This window comes from Acomys russatus, chromosome 1 (assembly GCF_903995435.1).
Source record: "Acomys russatus chromosome 1, mAcoRus1.1, whole genome shotgun sequence".
Classification (NCBI taxonomy): domain Eukaryota; kingdom Metazoa; phylum Chordata; class Mammalia; order Rodentia; family Muridae; genus Acomys; species Acomys russatus.
Genome location: NC_067137.1, coordinates 38,421,669 through 38,437,155, shown reverse-complemented (window position 1 = coordinate 38,437,155; position 15,487 = coordinate 38,421,669). Strand labels below are relative to the sequence as shown.

Below are 15,487 nucleotides of genomic sequence, written 5' to 3'. Positions count from 1 at the left end.
CTTCCGGGGATCACACTAAACACAGGACTACGACAACGGAAGGTGACATCAGCACCGAGTGCAGAGGGGTGCTCTGTGAATGAGGACAAGAAGGACTGCAACAAGTTTCAGAAGGGATGAAGGGATTAAACAGAATTCAAGAAGCTGGAGAGGAACAGAAATGGATGAACTCAACAGAGAGAGGCTGAGCGCAGCTGGGAGACTGGAGGAGAGACGGGCGGGGGAGCATGGGATAGGGAGGGCACAAGAAATGTGTCAAAACTCGCACCGTCCTAGGGGCAGAGCCTGCTGTACAGAGAAAACACCATCAGAGAAGCCAACACAGCACTCAGGGAGAAGAGGCGGCATTTCCTCGGCAGCACACACTCTGTATCTGTCTCAGAGCAGCTAGTGTGTTCACTGAACCTTTATTGACATTTTTTAACTGTTGATTTTGTACCAAAGGGCACTCCCCAATACCTACTCCCTTCCTATGTCCAAGAGCCTCCTGCCCATCCTAGAGCAGGCAGGCAAACAGTCTCAGGACTCCAACGGAGGCCTCAGGGCCTGGATGGGACCCCTCCATATTCTATGTGACAGAGAGACAGCTAGGAATGTAGGAAAGCAGACTGCCGCCGCCGCTCAAGTAAATACGTAACTGACAGATCAGTTTGGGCTAACACAATGATGCTCCTGTGAACTAAGGGATTTTAAAAAAAATCTTGTATGTATGTGCACCTCATGCATGCAGTGTCTGTAAAGACCAGAAAAGGGTGTCAGGTCCCTGGAACTACAGTTACAGTTACAGATGGTTGTGAGTCACTCTGCAAGGCAGCAAGTCTTAGAGCCATCTCTCCATCCCCTGAACCAAAGCATTAAAGAAAAACAAACAAACAAACAAACAAACAAACCCTAGACTTTCTGATATAAAAATTTACGAGACCGTTACAAGTATACATAAATGAGAACAGAATCATTTGGTTTTCTCCCAAGTTCTCGTCTGTAGTTGACACTACTAGAGGAGGAAGGTGTAGAATAGATGGGTACCTTCGGCACTGTCTCATTGTCTCTTGGAGATGGCTGTGACTGAACTCAAATGATGCTGGTCTATTAATGTCCCAGTGACTATAAGCACCAGGACATGTCACCTAACAACAGAAGCAAGCTGCTATGTCCCTACACTCAAATCACTTTTTATGCAAATAAACGCTCTTTATCTACAAGACCCATGGAAACCAAACAAGGCTCGCCTGCCGAGCACCAAATGCATGTGGGATGTGAGCCCAGGCAAGGCTGTGGTCTGCGCACCCCACTGATTTACTTACTCTCTCACTCAGGAAGACAGCACTTAATAAGCATCTACAAAGCACCAGGCTTTGTTCCAGGGCCAAGCTTTGGCTTCACTGGAGGCACAAGGAGCCACAGACCCATCCTTGCTGTCACAGAACTACTGGAGAGAGATGGTCAGGTAGATCTGTAATCTGCCAAATGCTGCCCAAGAAAATGGAGCAGAGAGAGGGGTGGGGAGCACAGATGAGAACTAACAAGCACCCCCAAAGTGACATGTGAACGGAGATCCAGTGCAGGACGCCTGGGGTAAGGGCACTCGAGAAGGAAATAGGCCAAGGTCACCACCTGAAGACAGAAGTGTGACTGGCCTTGGGAGAGCAGCAAGGAGGCCAGGATGAGGAGGCCAGGACAGGGCAGATGGCAGCTTCTCAGGGGGATGTGCCTTCAACCAAGAGATAAGAAAGGACTGGAGGATTTAGGGTCGGGAGCTGACCTGGGTTGCAGCGGAAACACTTTTGACTCTGAGAAGACTGAGGAAAGACGTAAGGTGCAGAAGTGGGGGCAAGGACGCAGGTGAGGTGGACAGGAGAGACCAGGACCAGCATAGGTAGACTGCAGTGATTTCCATGTGGGTTCTAAAGCCAGTGGGGTTTTGATGGCGATTGGTGTGGCTGAGACAGGGTTTGAGACCTGATGCTACCAAGGTTTCTGACAAGGGTAACTAACTAAAGATGGGCTGCTGTCCTGCTGTCCTGAGAAGGGACACAGGAGCAACAGATGAGAGATCCAGGAGTCCACGTTGCATGTGTTTTATGCAGCGTGCTGATTAGACACAGGGAACAAGACAGCTGGCAAACCGGGCCAGCAAGACGGCTCAGTGGATAAAGGTGCCTGCCACTAAGCCTAAATACCTGAGTTGGATCTGCAGGTTCAATGAGGAGAAGTAGAGGACGGACTTCCACAATCTGCACTCTTTTACACATGCATGCACATGCACACGCACACACACACACACACACACACACACACACAATTAACAAAAAGTAATCAAAAAATTAAACTCATAAAACCTGACTGCCATCTACCATAGTGGAGGGGACACTATTTAATATTTCTCACAGAGTAGCTGACTATAAAGTGGAGAGGACAATGACAACTGTGTGGAAAACATAAAATAACAACATCACCAATACCTCGGTCAGCACCTGAGGCCCAGCACATTCTGCCACAGGCTAACCCACTGCCACAGTCATGCAGTCACACTGTCACCTACCAAACACAGGAACTGCTTCAAGCACGAGGCATTGAGGGGACACAATAATCAAACGGGAAGTGCTGTTTCTGAAGCTGCTTCCTGCCGGGACTAAGAGATACACGGGTGTGCGCACACAGCAGTCACAGACACACGCACAGTGTGCGTGCACACATTTTCCTTTTCCTATTATCTGCAGACAACCATAGTCTGAAGAAAGAGAACGGGAGACTCTGGAGATACTCCCATTTTACATTTTATGCTTCTTGAGCAGCAGGGAGACAGACATCTCGTGACACGGCCACCAATCACTCTTTCGCCAGCCCACTCTGCGGAGGATGCTGTCACCCTCCAGTAGCCACCTCAGCCAGCAGATCAACTGTCGCAGCACCAGAGTGTCTGTGCCCGAGGAGCACTTGACAAGGGCCCTGAAGTGTAAATGTAGTGGCTCCGCTATGCCGCAGGGGGACTGCTTCTTCCTGTGAGCGTGCAGGTCTATTGTGGCTATGTGTGTGCAACAAAACAGTACAACCGGGGTGACTAGTGCCTGTGGTTTGCGGCACCCCTTGTGGCTTGGGACACGGCTCTCATGGATAAAGATAAAGGTGGGCTGCTGCAGCTGCATTAATGAGTGATATTTGGATAAGTGTACAGAGGTGACAGAAACTTCAGAGAGATGAGGTGGAAGTAACCCAGTCATCCCATCTGGGGTGTGAGCAAGCAGATCTGGTTGAAAGGGTGCTCCAAGCAGAGGAGGGAGGAAGGGAGGCGCGGAAGAAGAAGGGACAGAGGAGACGGGGGCTGGCCGCTGGCTGGAGCAGCCTACGCAGGGTCTGCAGACCTGAGTCAAGCAGGTGTTTCTGGCATGCTCTACCACCCTGCACTGAGAAACCCATTCAAACTCAGCAGCAGAGCTCAGGCAGGGCAGGGGGCAGGCAACCGAGTCCCCACAGCTCCAGACTGTTTATTCCTGTGGTGACATGAACTGCATTAGCAGCGAGACGGGATGCTTCCTGTAGTGAAATGTAGGTCAAGGGCTGGGAGACACTCCTACAGGAAGAACCACCGGAACTGGAAGGTGCAAAGTCTCCGGTGGTGGAATATTTCATATCACCCCATTTACACACAGTTACTGGGCACTGTGTGAGGAAGATTTTAAAGAACAGCTAGCGGCCTTCATGACTCACTTCACAAAACACAAAAACATGTCTAAAATTAGACTCTGGACTCGAATAAGGCTTCTCAAGATGGAGAGACAAAAAACCGACAATGACACCTGCAGCTTCTAGGCCATATCTGTCTCTGCTTCTGCTTGAAAGAATGGGCCCTTACAAAAGCCCCTACCAAACGCATCACACATGCTCCGTAGGCCTCAGCCAGGGGACACGGGAGACCAGCTGCCAAGCCGACACCCACTGAGCAGCTGGTAGTATATGCTTAGCTGTAAGACACAGCCTTGATCTGAATGGGACTATTCTACATGCGCCTCTTGTGTGTCTGTTTTGTGGTGGACACGCCAAGTGATCCTTTTGGCAACACAGATCCAATTCCAATGAGAACACTGTTCTCACCTCCTGCGATTTATTTGTTCACGAGAGACGAGAGACGAGGGCTTATTTTCCTCTTCACATCACAAGTGCCCAATACAGTTTTTAAAAGAAATAAGCCAGACTGCCCCCATGGGTTATGAGCCCACCACTGCTGCTCTGCATGTTCCCTTTAGGTACTTATTGGGGTGGCGAGCCTGTGAGCCGTGTTAGAGGGTGACTCGGCAGGAGCTGCCTCTCATTCCACCCTGTGGGTCCTAAGAATCAGAACAGGACACCAGGCCAGGCAGTGAGCACCTTTATCTGCTGAGCACCTCGCTAGCCTCTGTCTAGTCTCCATCGTGATTGCTTGGTTTTGCCTCCTTGCTGTTTGTGTACCGTATTCACTGCTCTCAATCACTTGCTTCAGTGTGAGTTGGCTTTTCAAGGTCTCACTGTATCCTAGCTGGCCTGGAACTTGCTATGTAGACCATGCTGGCCTCCAACCCGTGACCATCATCCTCCTGCCTCTGTTTCCCAGGTCATTGGGATTACAAGCTTTGTCCACCATGCTCAGCTTCTCTAGGCAAATTACTGGATTAAAGGGACAGGTTAATTTGAGAAGAATTATTGGATTTGATTATCTGTAATGAGCATAGTAAAAAAAAATGCCTTTTAGACACATAAAAATAGCTTAGACAGGAACCCCACTACTCCCAAGACTGCACCTGATAACCAGAACCCAAGTACCATTGCTCACTGAAGATAACTAGACGCGGTCTTAGAACCCCATGACGCCCACTGGACAGTATATACGCAGAGACCAAGAGCAATGCTCTGCTTTGCACATCTGGAGAGACTCATCTTGCTCTGCCCTGTGGCTGGGGAGTCTCCCCCAGGATCCTGACCCTCGAATCGGGAACTACTGTTAGAGCCTGGACCTGACCTTCAGCTGAAGTTTGAGCAGCCTTGGGGAGATCGGCTTAGAGTGACACCTTCGTGTCATGGCCCTCAGCATGCTGCAATATAACTTTTGTTATACCAACCATCACGCCTACCTTCTTGCTCCTGACGCCACCTAAATACAGGCAAGTGGTTTCTCAAGTTCATATCCCTAAGCAAGATTTTACAGCTGTCTTCACGGGGCCCCGCCCATTTCTTCTCAGACTTATTCCTGGACATTTCACAGCTGCTTCTGAGACAGGTTCTTCTTTCCTGTTACAGTTTAAGTTATTCTGATAGAAAGGAACACGAATCATTTTATCCTTTCCTTGTGTTTTCTTTCTAAAGCTGAGGGGAGACCTCACAACTTTAGTGGCTTCTACCTTTTCTGCAACTAGGGCAGTCTTTGATGAAAAGAAATCCTGATCTAACTACCCGTGTGTACACACACACACACACACACACACACACACACACACACACACACACCCCATCTATCTCAGTTCTTCCATGCCTCAAGCAGATAAATCCCTCTAGTTCAGGAGATTTCACATAAATCCCTCAGCTAGAGCCTGGCGCTCCCTGCTTGTGCTGTCCCTAGACATCAACACTTCAAAAAGCAATGACACTTGTCCTAATCGGCTTCACAGGATGGCCCTTCTCTGCCCCTTGCTGCCCCACACTGAGGATCCCCATCTCCTGAGTCCCCCATCAGGAAGCACTGGCCTACAAGAGGCTCTTTTCTCTTATGCCCACTTTAAAATGGGCAAGTTCTTCGACTTAGTTCTGCCAGGGTCGCGGGCTTCGGTTAGCTCAAGTCTGCATCTCATCTTTATCAATGGCGTCCTCCCAATGGCTGAAAATGTTTCTCTAAATTGGGATTATTATAAACAGGTAGTCTATTGTTAAAATGCTATTTTTTTCAATAAACATTTAAAATTATATCAAACTATTTAAATTATAAATTTTAACAGAATACTACTAAAGTGACATCATAAATAACTTTGAAAAAAATCATTAAGCCCTTAATATAAAGTATTCTCTAGTTTGTGGGTCCATGTAATAGTTTATGCTAATAGAATATAAGCAGGCACGTGGCCCATCACTCCCCATCTCGACCAAATAAGCTTAATCAAGAGATCCCAGAGACCATGGAGGAGATGCCAGAAGGAAAGGGCCTCCTGCCCTAACCCTGGGAAGCAGAGGCCCCCTCCTCAGTGGCTATAACGTGAGAATAAACCTTTATGTTAATCCACTGTGATGACAGTTGTTTTGACAGCAGCCTATGAGGAGCTAGTAGAAAAAGACGTTACATAAGGGACTAAAGAGTAGCAATGGGTTGGAGTAGCAGACGAGGGAGATAAAAAAGATAGTGACAAAGATCAAACTGGAAGAGGGTCCCACAGATGTGTCCTGGTACCAACCCACACGGTTATGTCACTGAGTCAATTTGGTTATGCTGAAGTACTAGTGTGTAAAAGAAAAAGAAAAAATTTATATGGAGTGACTATAAATATACACGAGAGAAACCCAGAGCATATGCACCGGGTAAACCAGGACTGGAGAATCCACAGTTCTCCCCGCCTGACACCCCGGGACCTGCTGACAGATGCTGGGCCCTGGGGATCCATAGCTCAGGGCGACATGCACTGTCTCAGGCGGTTAGCTTTCGGTGTCTATTCTTAGCCTGGGTCTGCTCTCTAGAGATTCTGATCATTTCACAGCTGGTCCCCAATTCCATCCCACCGAGATGACAGCATGTGACCTGGGCCACTTCCTCCTGTTCACAGTGAGCGCATCATGTACTGATTCTTTAAGGACACCCGTCGTTTAGAGATGGGTTGCTGGTCTGCTCTCCGCCCTTGCACTCCAGGTGTGGGTTTAAACTCCACTTCCACTTGACTTGCTTCCTGATCTGACCTGGCATTTTTCTCTCCTCTCCCTCTCTCTGTCTCTCCCTCTCCCTGTCTCTCTGTCTCAGTCTCTCTCTCTCTCCTTCCTTCCTTCTTCCCTTCTTTTTTTGTATATGTCATGTGTTTAGACTTGGTTTTGTTTGTTATCTTGGAACACATATAGGGGAGAAAAAGATACTTTAGCCTTTAAATTTTTCCTTCTTACAGGGGATTTTTCTCAAATAATTTGGCCAATTTCTCTCCCCAGGGATAGGACTTTTTCCCCCTAACTTGCTTATGTTTTATTCATTTTGCTACTGCTCAGATGGCTCAAGACTGAAGAAGGCACACCCGTCTCCTTCAATGGGGAGAGCTGTGGCAGGATGTGGAGTGTGACGTGCTCGGCTGCCCACCTGGGCCCCACAAGGCAGGACAGGAGCTGTTGGCTCGGAAAGGCCGCTGCCGTGTTCAGCTTCTAACACACCTTCAGTTTCCTTACAGGATAAGGAGACCAGTGTGGTGCCAAGAAGAAAATACATCCCCTCTGAGGGACAAACGCCAGAAGGGGTTTCCACTACTCTACGAGGGAAGGAGGGAGGGAGGGAAGGGGGAGGAGAAAAAAAGGAGAGAGGGAAAAATGGAGGGAAGAGAAAGGAGGGAAGGGAGGGAGGGAGCCAGAAAAGAAGGGGAGAAGAGAGGGCCAAGTAGCAAGAATGTAGCTTCAAGGGGCTGATTTTCGATACTTATAAATGGTTGCAGAAATTTCTATTAGAATTAGAAACTACTTTCAACAGCAGAATGCCATGTTAAGAATCTAACTGCTGTACATTTAGAGGGTTTATACAAAGCAACGTAAAAACACAGGTTACCTCTGTGACTTACTCAGTATCACAAATGTGTAACAGCTTTCCATTGGAAGTACTAAGTGAAATTATAGTCTATATTTTTAGCCACTATGTTAGAATAGATAAAAGAGGTCACCGAATCAAGTTTTAATCTTACCCTGAAAAATCAGCAGAATATTGTCCATAATCAAAGATATAGACTCTAGTAATCTGACACACTGAGAGGTATCCCAAAGCAAACACAAAACAACATCTGCAAAACAAAAATAAGCTGGATTAGTGGAAACGTTCATTTTGTTAAAAGGTACATTGTAAAGAAATTCACTAATTCATATGGCTCAACAATGAAATATTATTAAGTCTATCCTACAAATAACTTGATTTAACAGATTATGAGAACTCTTTCCTAGTATGTGGTAAATGGTAGATGAAACTGACCACTGCTGCTTTTCAACCTTGTTCTGAAAGACAGACACTCATAAAATTACACATATAAAAGCCATGAACATAAAAAATGTGATTACTAGTGACAGCTTTCCTTTACCAATTACTGCTTCTGCATATATTGCACAATTCTTAACTAAGCTTTCCCCACTTATTTCCTATGTGTATGCATGCTTCTGCATGTGTGTTTGTGTGCTTATGGGGACCTGAGGTCCATGTTGGGAATCATCCTTGGTCACCCTCCCACTTTGTTCATTGCAGCATGGTCCCTCGATAGACTCCAGACCTCACAGCATGGCTAGTCTTGTGAGCTAGCCTAGTCTGTAATTCCTTGCCTTCTGTGGCTAACACTGTAGGCAAGTCATCACCACGGCCACACAGTATTTACGAATTCTGGGGAATCTGACCTCTGGTCTCATGCTTTCCAGCAATTTAACTTGATTTTTAAAATGTCCCCTCAATAGTCTAAAACCATGACCTCTAGAGCAGATCAGGCAGCGCTCACGCACAAACAGCCAGTAACTTTAACAAACTGAAGGTTCTGAGATAGAATTACAACTGAACACAGTATGGAAAATGAGTTTATGTATCGACGAAAAAGAACAGAAGAAAGTCCCAAACATATCCCAGAGAATGTAATAATGCACAAGACAAAGACAAATTCTCAGGGAACAGATGTGTTATTAGCCAACAAGACCAGTGGTAGAGCGGAAGCTAAGCCTTCATCTCACGTGAAAACAATTCTAGATGGATTAAATAGTCAAATATAAACACAGTGGGAATTGTGGCCAAATAGTCAAATGTAGCTCTCAAACTTGAGAGTTTTCTGATCATTCAATACAGAGGCAATCAAAGGGGAAAATTATCTATTTGGCTAAACTAAATCCTAAGCTTCTCATGTAGGTGACTTGGGTGGCTTTATGAATGAGTTCTTTAAAGCTATGGAAAAATAACAGAAAAACTGGATGTAGTGATGAGCGCATTTAATCCCAGCACTTAGGAACAGAGACAAGTGGGTCTCTGTGAGTTCAAATTCAGGCTGGTCTACATAGCGAGTTCCATCCAGAACAGCCAGGGTTAAACAGGAAAGAAGGAAGGAAGGAAGGAAAGAAAGAAAGAAAGAAAGAAAGAAAGAAAGAAAGAAGGAAGACGGAAAGAGAATATGCTAAAGCCAGCATTTATTTAATATGAGATATTTCAACCAACATTAGTTTATTTTGTATATTCAAGTAGGAGTCCATATAGGAGGGCTAGCAGTATTAATCGTCATAGTGATGAGTCAAATAGATACAAACACATTTGCTAAAACTTAAGCCAGGCTTGTGGCAGTACCTAGGAGGCTGAGGCAGGAAGGTTTCAAGGTCAGAGGCCTGCCTATACTACAGAGTAAGATCAAGGCCAGCCTGGGATATGGCAAATCCCTTTTCTAAAAGGAAAAAAGAAAAAGGTAAAAAGAGTGAGGGACACAGCTCAGTGGTAGATCACTTGCTTTTAGCATGCATGAGGTCCTGGGCTCAGCAAAAAGTCTTCTTAGTAAGCTGGGGAGAAGAGATACTTCCTTAACATTAAAAAGTCTACATGTGGGCTGGGAAGACTGCTTGCCACACAAGCAGACAGACCTGACGTTGGTCCCCAGAACTCATGAGAAGAGCTGGGCACAGCGGCACTAGCCTGTAACCCCAGCACCAGGCAAAGGCAAGAACACCTTTGGAGCTCACTGGCCAACCAGGCTAGCTGAATTGTCTGTGAGAAACTGCCTTAAAAAATTACGTTTTGGGGGCCAACTGCATGGCTTAGAAGGTAAAAACATTTGACAGGCAAACATGACAGCCTAAGTCCTATTCCCAGATCACACATAAAGGTGTAAAAAAAGCCAATTTCACAACAGTGTCCTCTGATTTCCACAGGTGCAGTATGGCATGACTCCCCATCCCCAAACTCTCTCTCAGAAGCACAAATAATAACAACAACAATAATAATGTGAAGAAGCAAGACATGCGATGTTGACCTCTGGCCTCCACATGCACACACATGTGCGTCCACACATATATGGACATACAACACACACACAGACACACACAGACACACACACACATACACACACATCTTGTCAGCTCTGAGATGGCAGTAATTCATAAGGGAAGAAAAAGCAAGAAAACAAGAAGTGTGGGGTGGGAGAGGAGTGTGCGCTGCACAGCATCAACCTCCCTGTAGATTTGAAGACTCTATCATAATAAATTCCACTCTTGTTAAATTAATTTCTAAGTTTAGCAACATAATCCCAATCAAAATCCTAACAAAGCCTTTGGTGGGGCTAACCAGCTGATCTTTAGGGGCTTTTCTAGCTAACTAAATAAACCCATGACACTGAGGCCTTGCCCCATTCTAACAGATGAAAGAATATGCCACGGGGATTTAGGATGCAGCACTGTTTCAAAAATAGATCAAAAGATTATCCAAATAAAAGACAGTTAAAAAGGCTCACTGTGCAACTGGCGAGTTAGTTTACAGTAACACTGGCATAGTAAACCAGGGGTGAGGTGAATAAGGTTAAGTGAGCTGAAACAATGGTCTCTTCAGAGACAGTTCCCCAGGGCACAGGACACACATGGAACACCAACTGGTCAAAACATGAAAAGATCTAAACGTAAAAGGCAGTATCATGACGCATCATACAATAAGATAAAAGAGAACACTCTCATAAGCAATCTCATAAGCACAAAGCTCACAAATGCCTTGGAGATTTTCCTACAGGCACGATAGTTCCGTATGATAAGTAACAAAGTACTGCGTGATAATGTAACAGAAATCACTTAGTACCTATACTAGGTTAATGCCCCTAACAGAGAACTTCCAAGCAGTAAGAAAAAACAGATTAAGAATTCAAGTGGTAAAAATAATTCAAGTGGAAAACAGGTAAGAACGTTAATGGGCAAATTATATAAGAAAAAATGTAACCACCAGATTATTTAGAAAAATAAAGAGACTCAGTCAAGCAGTTGATGGTGATAACTTGGAGACTCACAGCAGGGTGGAAACAGTGTGTTCGACAGTTTTAAAGTAGGTTAACACTCAGGCTACCTGGGGGACTCAGCTCTCACACTTTTAGGGTTTTGGGTTTTTTTTGCATTTATTTGTCTGTCTATTTGTTTATCTATTGGTGATTCACTCTGTCTATTATGTGTGTGTGTGTGGGGGGGTGAGAGTCATGCATGCCACTGTGGAAGTCCTAAGATTTTAGGACGCACCTCTATTCCCAGTTTCTCCTCTGTTGCAGATGCTAGCTGAGATCTTACCAAGTGAGCCACACTCCAGCCTGAAGAATGGAATTTTAGAAAAAAGATTTATTTATTTATTATGTATACAATGCTCTGCCTGCATGTATGCCTGCACTCCAGAAGAGGGCATCGGATCACATTATAAATGGTTGTGAGTCACCAGGTGGTTCTTGGTAATTGAACTCAGGACCTCTGGAAGAGCAGAGAGTGCTCTTAACTGCTGAGTCATCTCCTCAGCCCCCAAGAACGTAATTTTTAAAGTCTTTTCAGCAGGTATTTTTGCAGCATACGTTACTATATATACATATTCTTTGGACTGACATTCTACTTTTTATCTCACATAATGCATTAAGGCCAAAGTCGTGGAATATGTACTGCAAAGGTCTGCAGCATAATGGTGGAAATACTACACAATGGTACAATACTATGCAAATCTACCCAACTCGACATTCAGAGATTTCAATTCCTACCTAACTGGGGGGGGGGGGGTATTATATAAGACTATAAAACCTAGGGACCTTCTGTCATCTAACTTGTGTGACAGAAGTTGATAAGTAAGATAAATCCATTCATTAAAACAAAAATCATCAATTCTAGCTTTTAGGAAAAAAAATCATCCAATGTCTGGTTTTGTAGACATACTTTTATTTGGCTACACCCTGTCCATTTGTGTATTACAATGGTTGCTTGTGTCTTACAGCAGTATAGAAGCCTAAAGCAATTACTATCTCATGCTGTTAGAAAAAACATTTGCTGGCTGACTCTAATTTAGGATTAAATTGTGGGTGAAGATATTAATAAATCAAGTTAGATTTTAATTAAAAAATGTGAAGATGTCAGCAATGCGAGGCGTGACATCATCACTACTATTTCATTAGCGTGTGTATCAGTCAACACTCACCTCAGAGTGGCATTAGCTCAGCAGTAACATGAGCAGCCATGCTACTGAACTGGATAGTAATTAAGCATCTATCTGTAGTCAGTGCTATCAAACTGCAGCTGGCCTGTAACCACGGGCTAGCTATGAAAATCGTGGCACTAGTCAATGACAGCATTCCACGGAGACTGTGCACATGGAATTTACAAAGACTTGTACTGGACAGCTCATTGTAAATTAGTTATTACATAGCCATGCAACTCATAGATTTTAAAATAAGTATGTACGGCACTGTCCGTCACTATCTAAAGGGGATTGGTTGATTCCAGCTCCTGATCCACAGGTGGTCAGGTTCTGCACACCAAATGGCACAGTAGGTACAGAGAAGCTACATTCCTCCCACTGTGCCCTTCAACCATCCCTGTAGCAGGTTGCTTTCAGTGACTGACAGAAGGTAAATGCTGTATTAACTGACCATGTTTAGGGAATAATCTGTCTGTGTTCAACACAGAAGCCATAGCTTTCTAACATTTTCTGCCCACAGTGTTGAACCCACAGATGTGGAAGCTGCTGGAAGGCTGACTGCCGGTTACATATACCCCTTTCCCTAAACACTAGCTAATTGTGAAACACAGACTTGTACTTTCTGATGACTCACGAGTAGTTACTGGGCTCTTAGAAAATGGCTAAGTCTTCTGTGACAATAAAATACAAAATGTCAATAACTTGTTACCCCTTTTTATTGGTTCTACTTTTACAAGTTATCGTGGGATATATTAGGGGTCTATGCAATGCATTCCTAAGGTTGGTTATGGTTTAATTTTTAAATGACTATCGGAAAGTTTGAAATCACATCCACAGGTTTCTTTCTACCACTGTACTGTGTTATGTCTTCCTAGAGAAAAGAGGGAGTAGTGCTGGGCGGGCAATGTGCCTTTTCTTTGGCCCTGCACATGAGTGTGATGAGCTGCAGGCACTGCCTTGCATGCATAGGGAGACACACAAGCTAAGGTCCACAACAGAGCAAGAGCTCCCAGCTTCCCTGATGTCACTGGGCTGCTCTATAGGCTCTGGGCAGCCCCAGCTTAAGAAACCGATCTTGGTGCTAAGTTTCTTTTCTGTTACAGGCAACTGAGTTACCTCATCAAACGTCTGGTGTCATCTTTCCTTTTGAGATAAGACTGTAGGCATAGTGCTGGGGAAAGCCTTTGCCTTTTCAAGTTCACACATCAGCAGAGAAAGCAGACATGTAAGCCAATATGCACACCGTCATATTTTAAGTGGCCAATGCATGAGCACCGCTATCTTCAAAGAGGAACATAGACACAAATAAAATCACACCATTCAAATCACAGCCTTGTCACGTGTGATCTCTCAAACGTGGATTTCTCGAGCCACTCCGGTCCCTAAGGGACTCTACCTATTCTGACTCCATCACAGAGCTCTTGTCCCCCTACAACTGATTGACTTATGAGGAGACATGAAACTCAGAAGTGTTGGTGAAACAAGACAGAGGATTTGGACCACTTCACTTCATCCCTCAGGTGTGATACCACTGCTAGGATATCTGAAAGTGCAGCAGCCAACCCTTGCGTATAAGAGGAGTCAGCCTGGGCACAGTCAACGCGCTGAGGTAGTGAGGCATGAGATTAAATAGATACCTGAAAGACAGCATCGCTGAATTAGCCAAAGGAACAGCCTGCCACATGACTCCTAGCTTTGAGAGACAATACTTTCTCTTCTGTTCACACCACTATGCCCTTGAGTCGGGGTTTCTGTTCTTTGCAGCCAATCCTGGCTCAGGATTAATACCATCAAAAATAAGTTAAGGGGCTGGGGAGCTGGCTCAGGCAATACAATGCTTGCTGTGACATGAGCTTGACAAACGCTCAGAAGCCAGGCATGGTGGTGTGCACGTGTAACTTCAGCACTGGGGGTGGGGGTAGGGCAGGGATAGGGTAGGGGTAGGGTGGGAGAGGGGTTGGGGGGGGACGGAGCTGTATCCTGCAGCTTGCTAGTCAGCTGGCCTAACTGAACTGGCCTTCTCCAGGTTCAGTGAGAAACCATGCCTCAAAAAGATAAAAGTGGGGAGAATGGTTTTATGACAACTTGGCACAAGCTAGAGTTATCTGAAAGGAGGGAACCTCAATTGAGAAAAGGCTCCCTGTAAGACCTAACTAGTAGTTGATGAGGGAGGGCCCAGCCCACTGTGGGTGGGGCCATCCCCTGGGCTGGTGGTCCTGGATTCTATAAGAAAGCAGGCTAAGCAAGGCCATGGGGAGCAAGGCAGTAAGCAGCACCCCTCCACGGCCTCTGCCATCACCTCCTGCCTTCAGGATCCTGCCTTGTTTCAGTTCCTGTCCTGGATTTTTTCTTATGATAAACAGTGATATGGAAGTGTAAGCCCCAAAAGCCCTTTCCTCCCCAACTTGATTTTTGGTCATGGCATTCATTGCAGCACCCAACATCAAGCTCTGGCCTCCAAAGGCACATGCACGCACATTTCCTCTCCAACCACATACACCATAGGTCGGTAGCTTATGAAGCATACAAGAACAGAATGTTGTCTGTTCATTGTAAGTAGAAACTGTTGCTGGGGCAAGGTGCTGAGGAACTATGGAAAAGCTGAGGAGGCTGGTACAGAATTGTCAAGTGAGGAAAGCAGGTTACTCTCATCACAAGGCTGAGAATTGTGGTGAAATAGAAACAGAAACTCAACATACTATCGTGTTACCATGTGAAATCAAAGTAGAGGGCTTGCTCACTGAGTTTTTCAAACATAGATCTGAACAGGCCCCCTTTTATTTCACCTATGTGATCTTTAAAACGCTGCCGCCCCTTGGAGACTTGGCTTTCATCCTTACAGAAGGTAGATGCCTGAGGATTCTGGCTACTCTGACCTGGTTACTGCAATACATCTGCATGATAAACAGGTGTATCCTAACCTCACTGTACCCTGTTCACTGTCCCCTTTGGTCTGCTTGTTTATGCGCTCTTGCTCCGGTGGCTGATGTGTCCTCTGACAGAGCGGTCACAGAAACCCTTATCACCTGCTTCCATAGCCCTGACTTTGGTACTAGTGAAGGAGGGTAATACACAGAAAAGGGGCCTAGAAGTGAAGCCGTATTATCTATGCTACTACATTTGCACCTGAAGTGTCCT

At 45.4% G+C, this 15,487-nt stretch overlaps 1 protein-coding gene across 2 annotated transcripts in view; it reads right to left on the bottom strand.

Annotated features, from left to right (window-relative positions):
- The window catches only part of Mboat2 (membrane bound O-acyltransferase domain containing 2), a 125,806-nt gene that overhangs the window by 29,525 nt on the left and 80,794 nt on the right, over positions 1–15,487 (bottom strand). Inside the window, exon 4 of one of the 2 annotated variants that reach the window (XM_051144098.1) lies at positions 7,884–7,979. The exons of the other annotated variant lie outside the window; for it this stretch is intronic. Within the exon in view, the coding sequence (XP_051000055.1) occupies positions 7,884–7,979 (96 nt within the window). The remainder of the gene's footprint in view (positions 1–7,883; positions 7,980–15,487) is intronic. 2 annotated transcript variants of the gene reach the window in all.